This window comes from Pelophylax lessonae (assembly GCF_965119305.1).
Source record: "Pelophylax lessonae genome assembly, chromosome: 4".
In the NCBI taxonomy this organism is placed as follows: domain Eukaryota; kingdom Metazoa; phylum Chordata; class Amphibia; order Anura; family Ranidae; genus Pelophylax; species Pelophylax lessonae.
Genome location: NC_138771.1, coordinates 490075631 through 490098394, shown reverse-complemented (window position 1 = coordinate 490098394; position 22764 = coordinate 490075631). Strand labels below are relative to the sequence as shown.

The following is a 22764-nucleotide window of genomic DNA, read 5'->3' as shown; positions in this document are numbered from 1 at the left end:
ATTCAGGTTAGTTGCAGGTCAGGAGGTGGTCAAACCCACCTGTCAATTGTGCAATGGATCAGGAAGCATCTCATCTCAAGGAACCAAGTGCCATTTGCCCGTTGATAATAGCTCTAAAGTTTCCTGCAGATATTACATGGCTGAACCAACAACCACCGGCTGACAGATGAACTTTAGAATTCTAAATTATTCCATAAACACTCAAGACTGTACTGGATGACCCTTTAGGTTTATGCCTTTAAAGTTCAGGGAAGGAGAGAAGCAGGTTGGCAGCCTTTTAGGACCTGTTGCCAGTTTTATGAGTAAAAAGATAAGCTTGGTATTTTTGCTTAGAAAAAGGTGCCAAGCTCAGCTGCAGGTGACGGCTGTCCCAAGGGAAACAACCGTTGTGCCGGCTCAGCCAGGGTCACGGAGGGGCCTACAACAGTCCCTATTCCAACTGCAAATAGGCAGATCAGGTCACAAAAAAATATTTTACACAAGAATTTTTACTCAATTATTTTACTATGAAATATTATGTGTGTATATATTGTAGCATATCTCTCACACACACACACACACACACACACACACACACACACACACACAGTATATTGTATACACACAAATAATAATATATATTCCTTTTTTTTACACACACTGTAAACTGACAGCTGCTGTTTGCTGCCTTGTTTGTAAACAAACCACCTGTGATCCCTATGATCATTTGGCAGTCATGGTAATCATATGATCGAAACCGACATCAACTGATTCTGAAGTTTTGCTGTAGACCAGGGATGAGCTTATCTGTGTTTGAATCTCAGTCTGAACCCATCTGATCTGTCCCGCGAGAAAGCGGTCACTGCACACCACCAACCAAGTGGCCGAGACATTCCCGGCCTTGCAACTGCATGTATACAAACCCCTTGTATACATGCAGTTGCAGGACCTGTTGCCAGAACTTGACTGGCCTGCACAGAGTACTGACCTCCAACTCGATAGATGGGATGCATTGGAGCGCAGACTGCGAGCCAGGCCTTCTCGTCCAACATCAGTGCTTGACCTTACAAATGCATCTCGGGAAGAATGGTCAAACATTCCTATTGACACACTCCTAAACATTGTGGACAGCCTTCCCAGAAGAGTTGAAGCTGTTATAGCTGCAAAGGATGGGCCAACTCAATATTGGACCCTATAGATGTAGACTGGGATGCCATTAAAGTTCATGTTCGTGTAAAGGCAGGCGACCCAATACTTTTCAGCCCAGCGCTTACCTTTGAGAAAGTTTTTTCCATTACAGGATGGCCAGGATCGTGATCATCAGTCTGAATACCCAGAGACACACGTGTGGACCTGTTGGGGAATCAACCTAAAAGTGAATCTTATTTGTAAAAAATGATAAAAGACATTTTAAAACATCATTCATGATCTGCAGGGAAAATATTGTATTCTAGTAACTGTATGGAATTGTTACCTCTAATGTTCAGTATACAAATTCCTTTTAATTAAAAAAAGCTTTATTTACATTTGGTCTTCACCCTTACATGCAGACCAAGCTGACCAGCAAAGGTGACATTTATAGGGGTTGGGATAAACCATATGACTGCAATAATTAGAAGATTAAAAGAATTTGAAGAAATTGAGAGAGAAGCCTGTAGAACTTCACAAGGGAAGGCTGGAGATCAGCCTTAATGATATGGTCCACCGTCCTAGGGCGATTATAGGAGATACTCAAAGAGCCCAATACAGATCAGACAAGTCTGTAGGGAAGGCTGGAGTTCAGCTTTAAGCCTAGGTTCACACTGTATGTGGATTTGAAATCATGCGATTTCAGCCGGCATTTCAGTCCGACTTCGGGGGCGATTTGAGAGACATCTGTGTGGGTTAATACACAGAGGTCTATTGAAATTGCCCTTGAAGTCACCAAAAGTAGTGCAGGAACCACTTTTGGGAATCGGTGAGGCACCACAAAGTCGGCGTCGCACCGATTCGGACAGTGCCGTTGCTGGCAATAGGCACAGATCTGGCATGCGATTTGACAGGTCAAATCCATGTCAAATCGGCCCGATGGGAACGGGGGCTAAAAGTGTCAGCTCAAGTTGGGGTTTCAATTCTTTGTGTTTCTTACTTAGCCCTCGTTCACATTGGAGGCGGGTTTTAAATCGTGCGAGTTCAGCTGAACGCACACAATTTCAAACCCGCATTTCATTAAGAGTTCAGGGGGGATTTGAAAGACATCCATGCAGGGTCATGCACAGATCTCTATTGAAAGCACCTCCGAAGTCGTCAAAAGTAGTGCAGGGACTACTTTTGGAAAATCAGTGCAGCGCTGCAAAGTCGGCGTCGCATGGATTCAGACATTGCCATTAATAGGCTGCGATTTGGCATGCGAACGGCGGCTTAATGTCCATTTGAAATCACATGTCCAATTAAGACTTCCCTGTCCACTGAGTGACAACACTGTTTTGCGATTTCAAGCGGTCATCCTTTTACAGGAAGTGGAAAAATAAAATTTACTTGCATGATGAGCAATTTACATGGGAGAGTTCAACTTTATTATAAAGGGATTTGTAGAGAAACACAGAATGAACACATGAAGCTATGAGACAGCAAGCGCACAGCATACAAATATATACAGACACTCCTCTCCTGCTTTTATTAATGCTGAACATATTTACTGAACATATTTGCTGAACAATCTGCCTTATTTACCAAAACAGACTTCAGCGCCGGCCGACCGTGGCAGGTGTTCAATTATACGGACAGCCAAAATGTAAACACTAAGCAATGTGGCTCTAAACCTCAGGGATGACATAACGAAAGAGTGACACACCCAGAAGTTTCACCAACTCCCTTTCTATGCGCTTCACCTATTCAGAGGAAACTGTTCTGCAAGCTATTTTTATTGTAAAATTACCCCGTAACTTTGAGAGGATTTTTATATTGTTTGCCCATTTGATTATACTGTATTTTTATAAAGACATCTATGCACCCCCTAGTGGCTATCTATATGTGAGACAGTGCAGTCAACATTCTGGCTAAATAGTTGCTGTGTGAAAGCCAGTTCCAGGAGGTGCATAACACACAGACTATGTAATTGGGCAGATTACATTCAAATATATCTAGAAATAAACTTCCTGCATTGACAATTGTAACCTGTAAACAGAGGAAAATGCTCAATTCGATACTTTTTATACATTTTTACAGTTTTAACAGTAATCAGTGGAAGTTCTACAGATGGAGAATTTGTGTTACAAGTCATCTGCAAAGTACACTGCTCCAAAAAATTAAAGGAACACTTTTTAAACAGAGTATAGCATCAAGTCAAGTCGACTCCTGGGATATTGATGTGGTCAGTTAAGTAGCAGAGGGGGTTGTTAATCAGTTTCAGCTGCTTTGGTGTTGGAATTACCAACAGGTGCACTAGATGGGCAACAATGAGACAACCTCCAAAACAGTAATGGTTTTACAGAGAGGCCACTGACTTTTTTTTTTTATCTATCCATCTTTTGACTGTTTTCCCTAGTTTTGCATTCGGCTAGGGTCAGTGTCACTACTGGTAACATGAGGCAATACCTGGACCCTATAGAGGTTGCACAGGCAGTCCAACTCCTCCAGGTTGGCACATCAAATCGTGCCATTGCCAGAAGGTTTCCTGTGTCTCCCAGCACAGTCTCAAGAGCATGGAGGAGATTCCAGGAGACAGGCAGTTACTCTAGGAGAGCTGGATAGGGCCATAGAAGATCCTTAACCCATCAGCAGGACCGGTATCTGCTCCTTTGTGCAAGGAGGAACGGGATGAGCACTGCCAGAGCCCTACAAATTGACCTCCAGCAGGCATCTAGTGTGAATGTCTCTGACCAATCAAAAACAGACTTCATGAGGGTGGCCTGAGGGCCCAACATCCTCTAGTGGGCCCTGTGCTCACTGCCTGGCACTGTGGAGCGCGATTGGCATTTGCCATTAAACACCAGAATTGGCCACTTTCACCCTGTGCTTTTCACAGATGAGCAGATTCACCCCTGAGCACATGTGACAGATGTGAAAGAGTCTGGAGAAGCCATGGAGAATGTTATGCTGCCTGTAACATTGTTCAGCATGACTGGTTTGGTGGTGGGTCAGTGATGGTCTGGGCAGGCATATCCATGGAGGGACACACAACTCTACAGGCTAGACAATGGCACCCTGACTGCCATTAGGCATCGGGAGGAAATCCTTGGACCCATTGTCAGACCCTATGCTGGTGCAATGGGTCCTATGTTCCTCTTGGTGCACAACAATGCTGGCCTCATGTGACGAGAGTACGCAGCCAGTTCCTGGAGGATAGAGGAATTGATACCATTGAATGACCTCCATGCTCGCCTGACCTAAATCCAATAGAACGGGACATTACGTTTTGGTCCATATGACACCACCAGGTTGCACCTCAGTCTGTTCTGGAGCTCACTGATGCCCTGGTCCAGATCTGGGAGGAAATACCCCAGGACACCATCCACTGTCTCATTAGGAGCATGCCCCGACGTGGTCAGACATGCGTACAAGCACGTGGGGGCCATACAATTTACTGAGTACCATTTTGAGTTGCTAGAATGAAATTTCAGCAAAATGGACTAGCCTGCTGCATCATTTTTTCACTTTGTTTTTCGGGGTGTCTTTGAATTCAGCCCTCTGTAGGTTGATCATTTTCATTTCCATCAAACAATGTGGCATCCTTTCCTTCCTAACACATTACCCAGTCCATATCAGTATAGATATCCAGCATTATATTTTTCCCCATTGAGATCTGATGTGTTTTCAAAGTGTTCTTTTCATTTTTTTGAGCAGTGTATTCCAGAAGCTGTTGGATTTGAGCTTGAAGTGCTCAATGGCCACAAGGGATATAAATGAGCACAAAATGCCTATACAAATCCAGATATACCTCTGTAAAATTAGCAGTGACATCATCATTGTGCCTGAGCAGAGCTGTAGAAGGGACCCAGAAGGCCTCACCCTCTACAGGCTGTCTGCAGAAAACTACAGGAGGGGGCAGAAACAAGCCCAGTCAACCTGCACCATGAAAGAGGGCAGAAATGCCTGATCTGAATTACAGCTAAAGTTTCACACTGGATTCCCAAGCAGATCTGGAAGAAATACACAAAACACACCAAGATTCAAGTAAGGATATACATGGCTCTCAGACAATACTTGCTTATTATAGAGTTCAGCTTTCATGAATGAGAACATTGACACTGTGCTGATCAAGTAATGAAAACCCAAAACTGCACCTGAAATTTCCAGAAATTATTTGAATATTACACCAAGTCCAGCTGAGGCTTGGCAGTATTGCACAGACAGAAATCTCTCTAGGCAGATTCTATAAATACAAGTCACATGCTTAGCATTGCAAGAAAAAGGAACTTCTTGCATTTAAGAAGTGACTTTGCATGTGCAATAAATTGATAAGACATGATGGAGCAGATAAACCAATTCATAAAACTTCCTATATAGTAACATAGTAATGTAATAACAAAAGTCATTTGTAATCCATTTAAACCCATTTCTTGCATCTATACAGTGATGGAAAGAGGAAGCCGATGAAATCCTGAGGTCATTATCAAGTATCACTGAACTGAAAGCTTTAGGATAGAATATATAGTATCTTTCAAAAGTGACTCACATTTTTGCAACATGTGACAACACTGAGGAAATTACACTTTACTACAATGTAAAGTATTGAGTATGCAGCTTGTTTAACCTCCCTGGCGGTATGATTCTTTTGGATTTTAGGTGCTGAAAGCGGTACCATTATTTTGCATGTAATTCTTGTGAATGAGCAGTCCAAACCAACTGTATACATTTATTATTATTATTATTATTATTATTTATATATATATATATATATATATATATATATATATGTGTGTGTGTGTGTGTGTGTGTGTGTCTATTATATATATATATATATATATATATATATATATATATATATATATATATACACATACACATATATACATACATATATACACATATATATTTACATAAAAAGTACAGTAAAACTGCAGGAAAGGGCACTGGGGGGCAATGTAATGTGATTTTATTTTATTTTGAATGATATCAGTGTGTTTGGTGCATTTTACATTTGAATTTGCTGCCGGTTCCACCCCCCGGCGGACGTCACGTCGCCGGAGACGGAAGCCGGGGCTCGCAGACGATCGGGAGGAAGCTCCGCCGCCGCATACCGCTCGCAGTCTTCGCTGGATCCCGGAGAAAAGGTAAGTAAAACCTCCTCCAGCATCCAGCGATCTTCTTAGCGCTACCCCGAGTGTGACTCGGGGTTAACGCTTTTGGCACTAAAATCTTACCCCGAGTCACACTCGGGAATACCGCTAGGAAGGTTAACAGTGTAAATTTGCTGTCCCCTCAGAATAACTCAACAGCCATTAATGTCTAAAGCGCTTGCAACAAATGTGAGTACAGCCCCAAGTGAAAATGTCCAATTTGGGCCCAAAGTTTCAATATTTTGTGTGGCAATCAATTTTCCAGCACTGCCTTAAACCTCTTGGGCATGGAGTTCACCAGAGCTTCACAGGTTGCCACTGGAGTCCTCTTCCACTCCTCCATGACAACATCACAGAGCTGCTGGATGTTAGAGACCTTGCGCTCCTCCTCCTTCCGTTTGAGGATGCCCCACAGATGCTCGATAGGGTTTAGGTCTGGAGACATGCTTGGCCAGTCCATCACCGTTACCCTCAGCTTCTTTAGCAAGGCAAGGCGGATCATGCTCTGCTTCAGTATATCACAGTAAACGTTGGCAATTATGGTTCCCTCAATGAACTGTAGCCCCCCAGTGCTGGCAACCCCAGAACATGACACTCCCACCACCATGCTTGACTGTAGGAAAGACACACTGGTCTTTGTACTCCTCACCTGATTTCCGCCACACATGCTTGACACCATCTAAACCAAATAAGTTTATCTTGGTATCATCAGACCACAGAACATGGTTCTAGTAATCCTAGTTCTTAGTCTACTTGTCTTCAGCAAACTGTTTTCGGGCTTTCTTGTGCATAATCTTTAGAAGAGGCTTCCTCACGGGACAACAGCCATGCAGACAAATTTGATGCAGTGTGGGGCGTATGGTCTGAGCACTGACAGGCTGGCCCCCCACCCCTTCAACCCCTGCAGCAATGCTGGCAGCACTCATACATCTATTTCCCAAAGAAAACCTCTGGATATGACGCCAAGTACGTGCACTCAACTTCTTTGGTCGACCATGGAGAGGCCTGTTCGGAGTGGAATCTGTCCTGTTAAACTGCTGTATGGTCTTGGCCACTGAGCTGCAGCTCAGTTTCAGGGTCTTGGCAATCTTCTTATAGCCTAGGCCATCTTTCTCCAGAGCAACAATTCTTTTTTTCAGATCCTCAAGAGTTCTTTGCCACAAGGTGCCGTGTTGAACTTCCAGCGACCAGTAAGCGAGTGGGAGCGATAACACCAAATTTAACACACCTGCTCTCCATTGAGACCTGAGACCTTGTAACAATAACGAGTCACATGACACCGGGGGGGGGGGGGGGTGTTGGCTAATTTCAAATGTCACTGTCTTTTTAAACCTGCAGCTTTCATTTAAATAATCCCTGATGATCCTGCCATGAATGTTCTTATTTAGGCACTTCCTTTTATAAAGGTGTCAAAGCTCTGGACCTGGAAGTGGCCACTTCATCAGGAAAAGGTATACACAGCACACTTTAGAGCGATTGTATGCAAAAAAAAAAATGAATAAAAATCTGCAAGATAATGGCATAATATGCTAATACTTTACATTAGAACAAAGCCCCCGCAGCGGCACCCAGTCACCGCTGAGGGAGTTAACACGTTCCCCTGGTGTTTCTTCCGGGTTCATGGGCTCCGGCGCTGTGACGTAACCCCCTGCACAGGAGCCCTTGGTTCCGGCAGGCAGTTCTGAAGTTCCGTAGAACGCATGTGCCGCTGACATCAGCATGCAGGGTGAATATCTCCTAAACGGTGAAGGTTTAGGAGATATTCATTTTACCTACAGGTAAGCCTTATTATAGGCTTACCTGTAGGTAAAAACAACGAAGTGGGGTATTGTAAACCCCTAGAAGATTTTTTTATTTTTTTGGGGGGGGGGAATCTGTGGGTTAAATCCATAATGTGTTAGTATGCATCGCATACTAACACATTATGTTAAACCTACCTGAAAACAAAGCAAAGCCCTCCCACGCCAAGAAGTTAGCACTGCAGGTGCCTCCATCTTCACCCATCTTGCTTCCGGATTTGCGGACTCCGGCTCTGTGACTGGCCGGAGCTGTGATGACGTCACTTTCGCGCATGCGTGCAGGTGCCGCTATTCACGGCACAGGGCTCTGGAGGAACGGCACGGGCAGCCATTCCTTCAGAGTGCATGCTTCAGTTACGTCACTGGCTGCATGCAGCGGAAATATCTCCTAAACAGTGCCCGGGTTGGGAGATATTGTCACTACTTATAGGTAAACCTTATTATAGACTTACTTATAGGTAAAAGCAAGAGAAGGAAGTTTACTTCCTCTTTAATGCTGCTGCTGACCACACACTGGTTCCATTTTGGGGCCTTATTCTATCCTCCAATGTTCACTGCATCTGATCGTAACCCAGCATGGTGCAATAATTACTGGAAAATGCCCACGAGCATCAAGTGTGACCACCCACACTCTGCGTGCAGACAGTCATATTCTACACATGTGCTAAAATGGGTTGCTTCACCATAGGGGTATCCAGCCACATTATGAATGTGAATATACCCTTATTACACTTTTTGATGTACTTTTCCCATAAGTTCAACTGAATACTACCCTTAGAAGCATAGGTGTGCGCAAAGGGTGTGGGCACACCCTAATTACCCTCCATGATGCAGATTGCTCCTGTTTAGGCCACTGATATTTCACCAAATACCCCTAATGGGGTTCCAAAAAAAAATAAAAAAAAAACAATTGTAATAATAAGAACAGAAACTGACACCGTCCACTGCCCTACTGACACTGTCAGTATGCATATACACATATACACACACAAACACACGTTTGAGCTTTGACACCTATGCTTAGAAGGATTGCTTTCGTGGTCTTCCTCCCTGTCTATGCTCATCTGGAGCACCACTGATTTATCTAAAACTCTGTACCTGTCTCCTAATTGTTACCCTGCATTGTCACCCTGTCACACAGCTTCTGTTGGAAACTACAAGTGTCTGTTTCCACGCACACTATGCAGGCTTTGTCCATTGGTTGTCACCATCAGTTAACATGCCCTGAGAAATGCCATGCAGCCATGGCTGGTAGTGCATGTAAACAGAAAGTGGCTGCAAAGAGGTTGCAGGAGATCAGAAGCACTGAGATAGAACGGCAAATGAAAAAAAAAATAAAAAAAAATAAAAATAAAAGTCCTTGAGTCTTTATTAAACTCTTTACTTTGAAAACAAGAGCCAAGAGCAAAGACTCAAGATCAAAGAGCCAAATAAATGCCATCCAATAAGGGTTTACAGCAACTGTAGCCTATGAGAACCCAGTCCCTAATTCTAACCTCCACCTAACCCCCATACCAAATATACACTAGCACAACAGAGAATACTATAAATTCATGGCAATTAGCACTAGAACAAAAAAATCAACAATAAAATGCAGTCATGGCCAACAATTCTGTACTGATCTGAATGTGAATTTCTGATCAGCTGTGCGTTCTAGTGAGCTGACTCAGGGTGGACACCAGCTGCTCCATTAAACAATAAGGTTGGTTTAGAAAGTTCAGCAAAATAAACACATGATTAAAAAGCACCACCCACATAGGCTGGGTACACACCATTCAAAACAATGATAACCCTATAATCAAAACCCTGCCCATATATGCTGGGTGCACACCATTCAAAATAATAAGAATAAGCTACAATCAAAGCTCTATCCATGAATGCTATAGAGTCAAATCGGAGCATCTTCTGGGTGTCAACGATGCATCATTAGATACCAGTATTCTATTATTAGGTCTTAGGAATGTGAACTTTGAGGAACTGTGTGTTCTTGGATACCTCTACATATACATTGTACATTCACATCAGGTAGTGCCCTCAATTAGCTTACAATATAAAGCAGACACAGCTCAGTTTTTACCGTTCAGCCTGCAGCTTTAACTAAAAAAAACTGAACCAGTTCCCCCATCCACACATTCAAGGTGGAAAAGCGAATCCTCCCCGCTGTGTCGTATTCTGACAGCGGGACTCCCCTGTCATCAGTATACACTGATCAGTGCTGCAGCCGACTGGCTGCATGCACTTAACCAAGACACATTTTTCAATATGCCAGTTTTTGAGAAGTCAACCGATAGATAGACTTCTCATGAATGACAACAGCCATAGATGGATCAGCAGGAATTTGCTGAATCTTGATCAATCTATGGCCAGCTTTAGGACCGTAACTCACATTCATACATACGCATACTAGGGAAAACTTAGACAGGAGGCAGCATGTCTTTGGATTGTGGGAGGAAACCAGTGTACCTAAAGGAAACCCACGCAGGCACAGGGGCAGGGTAGGACTGGGCCAGGGGGCAGGAGGGCAACTGCCCCCTGGGCCGCTCTGATTCCCCGTAAAATGGCTGCACCACTTCTGCCACAGACATGTCTAAAGGATTCCTGGTGAAAAGAAGTAAAGAGTCCCTGCTGCTGACCTACTGAGTGCGGGTTAAATACCAGGACAGAGCGCAGGCCTCCCCCCACCCCAAGCATGGATGGTGTAAACTGTGTCTGAGCAGAGGCTGGTTCCATGCCCCACTGGAGACTCTTCTGCCCCGGCCAGCCCCAACCCAGCTATCCCAGCTCTCCCCAACCTCCCCTTGCTGGCCAGGTCAGGAACCCGGATTCAGCCGGTAAGTAGAGAGTATCTGGAGCAGGGCTTCAGTTTGGAATGGGGTTTAGGAGGAGGATTGGGAGAGTGGGAGGGGGGGATGAGGGAAAGTGGGAGGGGGGCCGAGTCACTGAACCATGTGCCTCTGGTTTGTATTTGCCCCCTGGGCCGAATGTTGCCAGTCTGCCCCTGCACAGGGGGAACATGCAAACTCCATGCATTTAGTGCTGTGGTTGGGATTTGAACTCACAACCCGAGTTTTGCTAGGCAGAAGTGCCAACCATTTTACCATGTGGTATTAAATATTCAAGATAAACACAAATGCATAGAATACTAAATGAAAAACTATACTACACTAAATATACCGAAAGGACCCCACATCTCTGTCAAGTAAATGTTGCCCAAGAAGCTCTCCAACTGAGAGTTTCTATTTTGGAAACTATTTCTCTGCAAAATTCATATATTTGTCCCTCCACTCATGCATAGTTAGTACAGCACATTAGTCCTGCTAACCCAGTAGAACAACTAGTAGGAACAGCATGCTATAGACTCAACATGTCATTGGAGGCCCATCAGAAAATCACTAGGTGTTTGGGGCCAACACTGTACGTAGCAGCAACAGAAGCGCTTCTACTCATGTGCCAAACGTGTAGCAAAACCCGATGATGGAAATCTGGCTGCTTAGTAAGGGGTAAGTACAGCTGAGCCTCCCCCCAGTACTAAGCTGGCTGTACAGGAATTTGGGGATGTATGGTTGGAGGAGTATTCATTAGAATAACAAGCTCAATAGAGCGTGCAGTATATTTGCCAATATCCCAATTATAAGTAGACGCATGCACAACTGTGCTGGGAAAACCCATAAGGGAATTTTAAGGCAGAATGCAAACAGTAATTGGATTAAAGGGTGAATGTTTTCCAAAATAAAAATTGGCAGAGTAAAAAAGGACAGCAGTTCAATAAAAGTTTCACATATAACCCACAATTCTTGTATAAAAAACAAACGATATTGTGCCTATACAGTGCATCCAGAAAGCATTCACAGCGCTTCACTTTTTCTGCATTTTGTTATGCTACAGTCTTATTCCAAAATCGGTTTAATTCATTATTTTCCTCAAAATGTAACAAACATTACTCCATACGACAATGTGAAAGACGTTTGTTTGAAATCTTTACTAACCAAAAAAAAAAAAAAAATCACATGTACACAGGTATTTACAGCCTGTGCCATGACACTCAAAATTGAGTACAGGTGCATCCTGTTTCCACTGATCAACCTTAAGATGTTTCTACAACTTGAAGTCCACCTCAGTTGAATGGACATGATTTAGAAAGGCACACACCTGTCTATATAAGGTCCCACAGTTACCAGTGCATGTCAAGAGCACAAACCAAGCCATGAAGTCCAAGAAATTGTCTGTAGACCTCTGAGACAGGATTGTATCGAGGCAAAGATCTGGGGAAGGGTACAGAAAAATTTCTGCAACATTGAAGGTCCCTATGAGCACAGTGGCCTCCATCATCTGTATCTGGAAGAAATTTGGAATCACCAGGACTCTTCCTAGAGCGGGCCGCCTGACCAAACTGAGCGATTAGGGGCGAAGAGTCTTAGTCAGGGAGGTGACCAAGAATCCGATGGTCACTCTGACAGAGCTCCAGCATTTCTCTCTGCAGAGAGAAGAACCTTTTAGAAGAGCAACCATTGCTCCAGCACTCCACCAATTAGGCCTGTATGGTAGAGTGGCCAGACAAAAAAAACACTCCTCAGTAAAAGGCACATGACAGCCCACCTAGAGTTTGCCAAAAGACACCTGAAGGACTCTGACCATGAGAAAAAAAATTTGCTGGTCTGATGAAACAAAGATTGAACTCTTTGGCAAGTGTCATGTGTGGAGGAAACCAGGCACCGCTCATCACCTGGCCAATAACAGCCCTACAGTGAAGCATGGTGATGGCAGCATCATGCTGCGGGGGAGGTTTTTGAGTGGCAGAAACTTGGAGACTAGTCAGGATCAAGGGAACGATGAATGCAGCAATGTACAGAGACATCCTTGATGAAAAATTGCTTCGGAGCACTCTGGAGCAGAGTGGGGCGAAGGTTAACCTTCCAACAGGACAACGACCCTAAGCACACAGCCAAGATAACAAAAGAGTGTCTACAGGGAAACTCTGTGAATGTCCTTGAGTGGCCCAGCCAGAACCCAGACTTGAACCCGATTTAACATCTTTGGAGAGTTCTGAAAATGGCTGTGCACCGACGCTTCCCATCCAACCTGATGGAGCTTGAGAGGTCCTGCAAAGAAGAATGGGAGAAACTGGCCAAAAATAGGTGTGCCAAGCTTGTAGCATACGCAAAAAAAACTGAGGCTGTAATTGGTGCCAAAGGTGCTTCAAAGTATTGAACAAAGACTATTTATGTACATTTTTTCATTTTTTATTTTTATTAAATTTGCAAAGGTTTCAAACAAACTTCCTTCACATTGTCATTATGGGGTATTGTTTGTATAGTTTTGAGGAATATAAATTATATCCATTTTGGAATAAGGCTGTAACATAAAATGTGGAAAAAGTGAATACTTTCCAGATGCACTGTACATAGTCTACCAAATTGCGTTAAGATATACTACAGAGGACAGCCAGAGATAAACTTGGTCAGCTTGGTAAAAAAAAATCTTGGATGAAACCCGACCTGTTTCAGAAGATTTCCTTCTTCAATAGAATTAATGGGTATATAGAACTTTACAAATCAGTAGCTACACATAGTATAGAACGGTCCTATCAGGTGCAGTTGATGCAGGCCACTCTCCAAACACAGGGCAAGTCATCAGCATGTCCTATCAGGTGCAGCGGTCCTATTGGGTGCAGTTGATGCAGGCCACTCTCCAATCACAGGGCAAGTCATCAGCACAAGGACCCAAGGCCAATAAATCCCCAAAAGGAAGGGGTACAACCAGATGAATTAGATGCTGCAGTCCACACACAGACAGTGGCGGAGTTCCAGGAGAAATCTGGTTTGAGGAGCAGGTTACTGAAGCAAGGAGATAAAGTGAGCACACATTCCAATACACAAACTGTCAAATGAATATTCTCCTTCAGAAACCGTGATGAAATGACCCTTACACAGTCTTCGTGGTTTTGCACTAAAGGTCGGGGAAGGGTAATAGGTGCAAAGGAGCCAACGGGTGCAATTTTCATTGGGGGCCAGTTAAAAAATTATTAGGATTTGGGCAGGTGGCTAAAAAGTGAAGACTTGTATAATAGATTTTCAACATCATTCCCACCTTTTGTCATTTAGGTAACATGCAAAAAAGTACATGGTAGCATTCAAACAGATGCAGTTTTTTTATTAAAGTGGCTCTCTCAATAACTTTACAAGCTTGTATAAAGGAATCACCGACATGTCACAACATAACAGTATCATTGTTCAGAAAACCTTTATTGACCATCCTTGAACTCTAGTCTAGCGACCTTGCCTAGGCTAAGACTATGTCATCAGTCTGCAGCAGTCCAGAGAAAGCATTTCCTCAGTCTCCCCTCCCCCTAGTGCGAAAAATGCCCCCATACTTATGGGAATATACAGGAAAACATTTTGCACTTTTATAAGCTACATTAGACCAAACTGGAGTGTAGGAGAGCAAAACACAGAATGGACAAGGTGCATGTTCCATGAGAAACCCGATATCTGCTGGTCTTGTAGTCTTTTACTTGTTAATCTAGACTGTGGCCCAAGCACATTGGTTTCCCATGAGGCCCTTTGCAGACCCCAATAGCGGTAGTATTGATTGCAAATGGACTGTAGTGACAGTGATCTCCAACAATCTTACATAACAGACTGCCACATTGTAACTCTGTAGCAAGTGACCAGGCAAGCAGAGGCCAATATCTGTGTCAGGGATTTGTGAACACAGCCAAGAACTGCAGGCACCCTGGGTGATGGCTGAACAAAAAATGGGGCTGCACTTCTGGAGGGAAAAGCAGATGAATGTATTGTCAGGGTAAGTAGTGCAATCTCTGTGATGGGTAATAAATACCTGGAAGGGTTACACTGACACTTTTCTAGGCACGCATGCAGTTCACATGGGAAAAATATATTGGATGCTGGCTATACTTTGAAAAACAGTGAACCTGAAAGGTTGTTGGAGATTGTTGAGCATCACAAGAAACCAGGACGGGTGGGATACAAGCTACTTCACAGTTTTGTAGTTGCTGCAAACACTGATCATCACATGGCAGGACAATGTTTTCTCAAGTTCTCAAGTGGAACCACACAAATAGAAACAGACGATTCTTACATCCTGTAACGGCTGAACTGAACTTTGTCGCCCTTGAAGCTTGGCCCTGTTTGTACAGGAAAGTACTAATTACTTGTTTGCTACGTGTTGGCATATTTATGAAATCATCTCACTCACGTGGTTGGTCACTGACCCATAGACAATTTGCTAAAACAACAGACGTCTGCTTAGGCAAACTACTGTATCAGTGCTGAAACTTGTAGCAGTTTAACATGCCATTTACTGGACAATATATGCCCATACTTATGGGAATATGCAGGAAAACATTTTGCACTTCTTTATGTTGCATCAGACCGAGCTGAAGTGTAGGAGAGCAAAACACAGAATGGACAGGGTGCATGTTTCATTAGAAACTCAGTATTGGCTGGCCTTGTAGTCATTTCCTTGTTGAGCCTGAAGGCCACACACAGCACATTGGTGCTGCTTGCCATGTGCCCCTTTGCAGACCCCAGTAGTGGTAGTATTGTTTGCAATTGGACTGTATTGACAGTGATCTCCAACACAGTGGTTCTCCACCAGGGTTCCGTGGAACCCTAGGTTTCCTCCAGAGGTTACTAGGGGTTCCTTGAGCAATGAGCAATTTCTACCGCTCAGATAACTTCCCCTGACACCATGGATCTTTTTAGCTATCTGGAAAATGGTAATTCTTCCCAATGTCCACAAGTGTAAGGAGCATTCATCCCACTGGCCATCACACTAATGTATCATGCATTGTAGATAAAAGTAATTTTTAGCAGGTGTTCCCTGAGACCTGAAAATTATTTCAAGGGTTCCCCTGTGTTGAAAAGGTTGAGAAAGGCTGCTCTAACATAACAGGTCCCCAGTCTTTGACTGTCTTATGAAGCAGTTTGCACTCGCTGGCCATCTCCTCCAATGGGTCGGCAGCCTCGGACCGTCACCTCCGATGGGTCGGCGGCCTCGGACCATCTCCTCCAATGGGTCGGCGGCCTCGGACCATCTCCTCCAATGGGTCGGCGGCCTCGGACCATCTCCTCCAATGGGTCGGCGGCCTCGGACCATCTCCTCCAATGGGTCGGCGGCCTCAGACCATCTCCTCCAATGGGTCGGCGGCCTCGGACCATCTCCTCCAATGGGTCGGCGGCCTCGGACCATCTCCTCCAATGGGTCGGCGGCCTCGGACCATCTCCTCCAATGGGTCGGCGGCCTCGGACCATCTCCTCCAATGGGTCGGCGGCCTCGGACCATCTCCTCCAATGGGTCAGCGGTCTCAGACCATCTCCTCCAATGGGTCGGCGGTCTCAGACCATCTCCTCCAATGGGTCGGCAGTCTCGGACCATCTTCTTTGACAGGTCTGCAGGCTCTGACCATCTCCTCTAATGTGTTTGCATACTCTTACAGTCTTCTATAGTATTACATACTGTAACTGTATACTGAATATTACAAATAGCCCTTTTGACAACCAATGAAATCGACTTCTAGCACGGAGCTGTGGTCCATCCCCCTTTTTCCCTTGCGCTTATACAATACTATAGCATACTTGAACAGGTAACCTCAGAAATGAGCATTCCTCTAATCCTTCCACTCTATTGGCTAATCCCGGTGTCACTCGCTAGATTATACTACAACGTTGTAGCCCTATTCATATACTCTACGTCAGGGATCCTCAAACTACGGCCCTCCAGCTGTTGCAGAACTACACATACCATGGGGCATTGTAAAACTCTGATATTCACACATAATGACTAGGCATTATGGGAATTGTAGTTCCTGAACAACTGGAGGGCCATAGTTTGAAGACCCTTGCTCTACGTCATTGTCAGCGGCAGTACTTGCAGGAAATGCTGCAGGTGTTGACACACATGGAGAGCTATATTAGCAAGTCTTTCTGGAACACCTCTGAGAAAAACCCACAGCTCTACTTGTCTGATAGACTTGTTACTTTCATTCTGAGACTTCAGGTGGTCAGTATATATATTGCCAACCAATAACAACCCTTAGAATTGCTCATAGTATCTACTGCCAATCCCCCCTTCCAGTGTCATTTCTCAAACTCAAGCCTCCAGCAGGGCCCAAAAAAGCACAGTTCATAGTTTTCAACAGCACAGCAAGCAACTGGAAAGTTTACTTGTGATTTGTTTATCTCCTCATTCTTTCCACACAGATGCATTGTCTGCTGAGCTTTGCATGTTCCGTTTAATACACCCAGGGGAAGATATTCAAATATCCCCCCTACATCCTGGCAGGCTTGCCCAGAGACTGATGGCCATCAAACCGGAGAGGACATTATGTCATGTGACTTATGAAAATCTTGGCCGTTTCTGGCTGCGATAACTCCTCTTCCTGTATCAAGAAAATCCTGTTCTGTTTTATCCCTTAAAAAAAGTCAACCAGCCATTTGCATCTAAACTGACCGCATTACCACTCCAATGTCATTTCAGAAAACAGATAATCTGTCTGCACAAAAAAAAGTGGCTGAATGGTGTTCAGCCTTCTTTAGCAGCCTCGCACAAGGTGAAACTAGGAATCTATTTCCCGTGAATGAAACCCACTAAATATTAGTTTTTTTCACAATGAAAAAAAATAAATAAATAAATCAAAATTAAATGTAGCACCCTTCAAATTAGGTGCTAGGTAAAAGTATAGTGGGCCTTGTCTGCTTAACAGCACAGCCATGTTTTCAGTCAGGTTGTCATGGTTCCCAGGTGTGGCTGTTGAGACTGGGGAATCTCCCCATTGTGCTCTATGAGAGGGCTCTCATTGGGCAGTGGAGGAAACCCGGCCAATGGCACACTCAGGCTTGTATCTACCCCAGAAAGGCAGATTCTGCTGCACAGGATTCTGGGAGTGGGGATAAGTTTGAGGGGAGCACATGAAGCAGCATCTTTGGCAGGAAGCAGAGTCCCAGGAGGGAGAGTACGGCTGTCTCTCCTCCTGTCAGAGGAGTCGAGTGTCACAGACGGCTTGCCTGAGGGGACAGAGCTGAGCTGCAAAGAGGATCTGGTCTGCCGAGGACCAGTGGAGCAGAGAGGGGTCAAGTATCAGGAAACAATTCCCAGTTCTTGAGTACTGCACACTGCCCCTGGGGGTCTGCCTAGAGAGAGGGGACCAGAGGGACCAGAGGGATCCAGGGACTAGCTAGCCGGTGCAGGAGCAAGTGTAAAGAGGGTGCCGGTGTGGACCCTGAAGTGTAGAGGAGGTGCCTAGAGAGAGGACCCTGAAGTACAGAGGGGGCGCCAGCGGTTGGGCCCTGAAGTGTTAAAGTGTACAGCATGCAGTGTACAGTGTTTAAAGTTGCAGAAGCAGTATGCAGTATACAGAGGCTACCTCAGTCAGCAAGGACTGGAGGGAGCAGTGTTCGGGACTTTTGAGCTAACCAGAGCGTCTGGGTCAGTTCTCAGTACAGTCCAGAACTTTTGAACTAACCAGAGTGTCAGAAGTCAGGTTCAAGTACAGTACAGCAAGTCAGTGTTTTTCAAGCACCAGCAAGCGTTGGTCGGCATCGTGACAGCGCTGAAAGGCATTTTTTTTTTCCAAAGTGTCCCATTTGTACCTAGTTGAGCCAGAGGAGTATCCCACTCATTCCCTTCTCCCATCCCCAATATCAAATAAACAAAACAAACCAAAGATGCTGAACTGGTCTTTGACTCAAACCTCACACTTGGGTATTCAGCTTAAATGGGCTGAAGGTGTCACCGGTAACAATGGCAGCAGGGCCGCTGATAGGGGGGGGGGGCACCAGCCCTCTTGTAGGGGGCCCAAGCACACAGGGGGGCCCACACAGAGAGGGGGATTAGTGATGGACAACAAATACAGAAATCTTCCTCCAGCATCTGAATCTGATCTGTCCCTCTCCCTGCTATCAGCTTTTATCTGCTGGGAAAGAGACAGTTGTCCCTCACTAATCCCCTTCCTGTGTGGGCCCCCCTCCCAGCACTGGCTCTAATGTTATCTCTGCTCAGGAGTTTATTTGTAACTTTGTTTCTCTCCCTCTGTCTCTCTGATCCAGGAGCTCCAGCTGCCCAGCCAGTATATTTTTCTCATCTCATCTTCATTTTTATTTAACATAGTTTTTTTTTTTAGATTTAGCAGGAATTATGTGAGTTATATAATATTTGTGTCTGCGAATAGTGATTTTGTTGTCATTTTAGCTAAATATATCTTTAATGTTCTCTTGGGATGGGCCCTGCCAGGTAGTCTGTACGGGGCCCCGCGATTTCTAACAGCAGCCCTGAATGGCAGACCCACATCAGGCCCAATGCCTGGAAATCTTGCTACATAAATAAAAAAAAAAAAATTGTTTTTTATACATGTAGCACTACTCCCAAGGGAGCTGCTGAGTGTGGGTTCCCCTGGGTTACCACTAGCAGCAGTACCTTTAAGTATGTTTTTCAAGTGTAAGCACCTCAGACAAGAACCAGTCCAGTTTCTTGGTTTTTTTTGGATTTATTTGAGAAACTGGATGGGAGAAGGGAGAAGGGAGAAGTGGGATACTCCAACAATTGAACGCACAATTAGGCAGGGACATTAGCGCTTCACTGCCGCTGGTTAATGCTTCACTGACACTGGTTAACGCTGACTGATGCTGGCCTCGGCTAGGCCAGTTACTAGAACTTCGCCTCTGACTGTGGAAAAGTCCCTTTGAGCTCCCCAAAGTACTCCTTCCTGAGGTATCTGACTTTAATGCAAACTGTATTGCTAAACACTTCAGGGCCCTTCCTAGCGCCCCCTTTACTCCCCAGACTTCAGGGCTTTACTACTTGGCACCCCCTTTACCGTACACTCCTGGTTAGCTGGCTTCTGGATCCCCCTGGACCTCTTTGGAGTGGTCCCCCCTCTTAGGCAGACCCCTGGGCAGATCTTGAGTACTCACGACACTGTTTTTCCTGAAGATCTCTGCCCAGCAGCTCCACTCGGTCTGCAACTCTGGATCCCTTGCAGCCCAGCTCAACCTCCGGTCCCTAGGCCGACTGCCTGGACCACCTTATCACTTTTCCAAGAAGAGAGACCGCCGTCACCTCCTCCTGGGACTGATGCTCCCACCAAAAGACGCTCTGTCACATGCTCCCCCCAGATTTATTTCCAATCCCAGGGTGCACTGCAGCAAACCCTGCCCACTGGGACAGTCAAACCCTGGTGTGCTATTGGCTAGGTTTCCTCCACTGTCCAACAAGATCCCTCATTGGATACAGTGGGGAGACTCCCAAGACACAACAGGCCACACCTGGAGGCATGTGACAGAACAGATAACAGATCCAGCCCCCCTGATAAGCAGACAGGGCCAATATATGCCTTTTCCTAGCACCTACCTAAAAGGGTGCTACATACACAACTGAACTTCCAGTTTAAAGCGGAATTTCACTCAATCAACATTGATTATTTTCAATCTTCATATGTAGCACTAGTAAATAGAAAGGAAGGTATATTGTATATACTTTTAAACTTTTTTTTCATTTTTATAGTTACTACCTGGTTTCCACACCTAAACAAATGATGTCATACATCCCAGGAGTCTTCAGGAGGGGAGAACAGGTTTGGGACACCTGTCTTTACAGGCACATGAACTTTAATGGCATCCCAGTCTTAGTCTGTAGGGTTCAATATTGAGTTGGCCCACCCTTTGCAGCTATAACAGCTTCAACTCTTCTGGGAAGGCTGTCCACAAGGTTTAGGAATGAGCCTAGGGGAATGTTTGACTATTCTTCTAGAAGTGCATTTTTGAGGTCAGGCACTGATGTTGGTCGAGAAGGCCTGGTTTGCAGTCTCCGCTCTAATCCATCCCAAAAGTGTTCTATCAAGGTGAGTCAAGTCAAGTTCCTCCACCCCAAACTTGCTCATCCATGTCTTTATGGACCTTACTTTGTGCATTGGTCCAAATCATTTGGAGAGAGGTTGTTTTTCAGGGGTTGGGCTTGACTCCTTAGTTCAAGCAAAGGGAACTCTTAAGGCGTCAGCATACCAGGACATTTTGGACAATTTCATGCTCCCAACTTTGTAAGAACAAAGGCCCCTTCCTGTTCCAACATGACTGCGCACCAGTGCACAAAGACCTGACCTCAACCCGACAGAACACCTTTTGGAATGAATTAGAGCGGAGACTGCGAGCCAGGTCTTCTTGTCCAACATCAGTGACTGACCTCACAAATGCACTTCTATAAAAATAGTCAAATATTTCTATAGAAACTCCTAAACCTTGTGGACAGCCTTCCCAAAAGAGTGGAAGCGGTTATAGCTACAAAGGGTGGGCCAACTCAATATTGAACCCTACAGACTAAGACTGGGATGCCAATAAAGTTCACGAGCGTGTAAAGACAGGTGTGCCAATACTTTTGACAATACTGTGTATATTGTGGGGGAACAGGGAGAATACAATGACATTGCAGCACCAGCAAATGTAATTATTACAGGTACTTGAATAGTGCTGACAATTTATGCAGCACTTTACATATATATTCTTCATCCATATCAGTCCCTGCCCAAAAGGAGCTTACAATCCAAGGTCCCCAACTTACATTCATACACATACAATTTAGACAGGAGCCAATTAACTACCAGAATGTCTTTGGAGGAGTGTAGGAGGAAACCAGAGTACCCGGAGGATACCCACGTTGGCACACAGGGAGAACATGCAAACTCCAGGCAGGCAGTGGGTGGTTGAGATTCGAATAGATAACCCTAGTGCTGTCAGGCAGAAAGGCTAACCACTTAGCCACTGTGCCAAGTAATAATTCATTAACCGCTACATATTGCCAGCAAAATGTTATTTTTGATTGTAACTGCAAACCGTTTATCAGTTAATTTTGAGTATATTTATATACACACGTACACCTTTCTTTGAAGTTTGTGGATTAGACTGACGCGTTTGGTGGAGCCTCTACTGCCTATCTGTATGTCAAACACTGCAATTAACATCCTTGCTTAACAGCTGCAGTTACTAATGTTCATGAATGGCAATTTACTGGCTGCAAGCACTTCGTGCCATCTTTTTATGAAGAGATTGGTGTAACGCCCCCCGCCCCCCCCAGCCTGATGACAAGGTATAGTATTGGGGACACTTACCTGATCTGGATCTGTAGCTCTGCAGATAGTTCACCAGCTTCACTCAGTACTTTGTCTTGTTGAGTACTAAACCTCCTGAGAATCAGGGATGGCGTCCAATTTCTCGTTCTCAGGGGGACATATTTCCCGCCCAATTCCAGAGATAGGGCATCTGAAATGGACATTAACAGAAACAGTCAGTTATAGAGCTTGGAAAGCAGAGGTACATTTCTGCACTTAAAACACACTAAAGAATATCTAAAGCAAACATTTCTTTCAAAAGGGTAGAGGGCTAAAACCCATCATTTTTTAGATTTCCTTTTTCAATAGTATACGAAAAACTCCTAGTACACTGACCAGCTAGTCAGAAAAAAAAAAAATACATGGTTTCAACAATTTGTTAGTTGTATACATGTGCAAATATATGCAGAAGCCACACTGCCTTCTCACAGCCCCTCTATGAAGTGTGACCCTTAACTCTAGTCTAACAGAGATCCCAGTTTGGGACATACAATATATAACAAATAGTAAATAAACAAAAAAAATAAATAAAATTTGCTTTTAAAGTTTTGGACAGAGTGGAGAGGGAATAAAACACCGAACCAAAATGCATTCACTATATCTGGTCTCA

At 44.6% G+C, this 22764-nt stretch overlaps 2 protein-coding genes across 2 annotated transcripts in view; both read right to left on the bottom strand.

Annotated features, from left to right (window-relative positions):
• ETFRF1 (electron transfer flavoprotein regulatory factor 1) overlaps window positions 1-22764 on the bottom strand; it is a 305885-nt gene that overhangs the window by 141524 nt on the left and 141597 nt on the right. The gene's annotated exons all lie outside the window — the stretch shown is intronic.
• Window positions 1-22764, bottom strand: part of LOC309554427 (inositol 1,4,5-triphosphate receptor associated 2-like) — a 224196-nt gene that overhangs the window by 70685 nt on the left and 130747 nt on the right. The window contains exons 19-20 of the mRNA XM_082256145.1: window positions 22155-22305; window positions 1254-1332 (exon numbers count right to left, since the gene is read on the bottom strand). Of these exons, the coding sequence (XP_082112271.1) occupies window positions 1254-1332; window positions 22155-22305 (230 nt within the window). The remainder of the gene's footprint in view (window positions 1-1253; window positions 1333-22154; window positions 22306-22764) is intronic.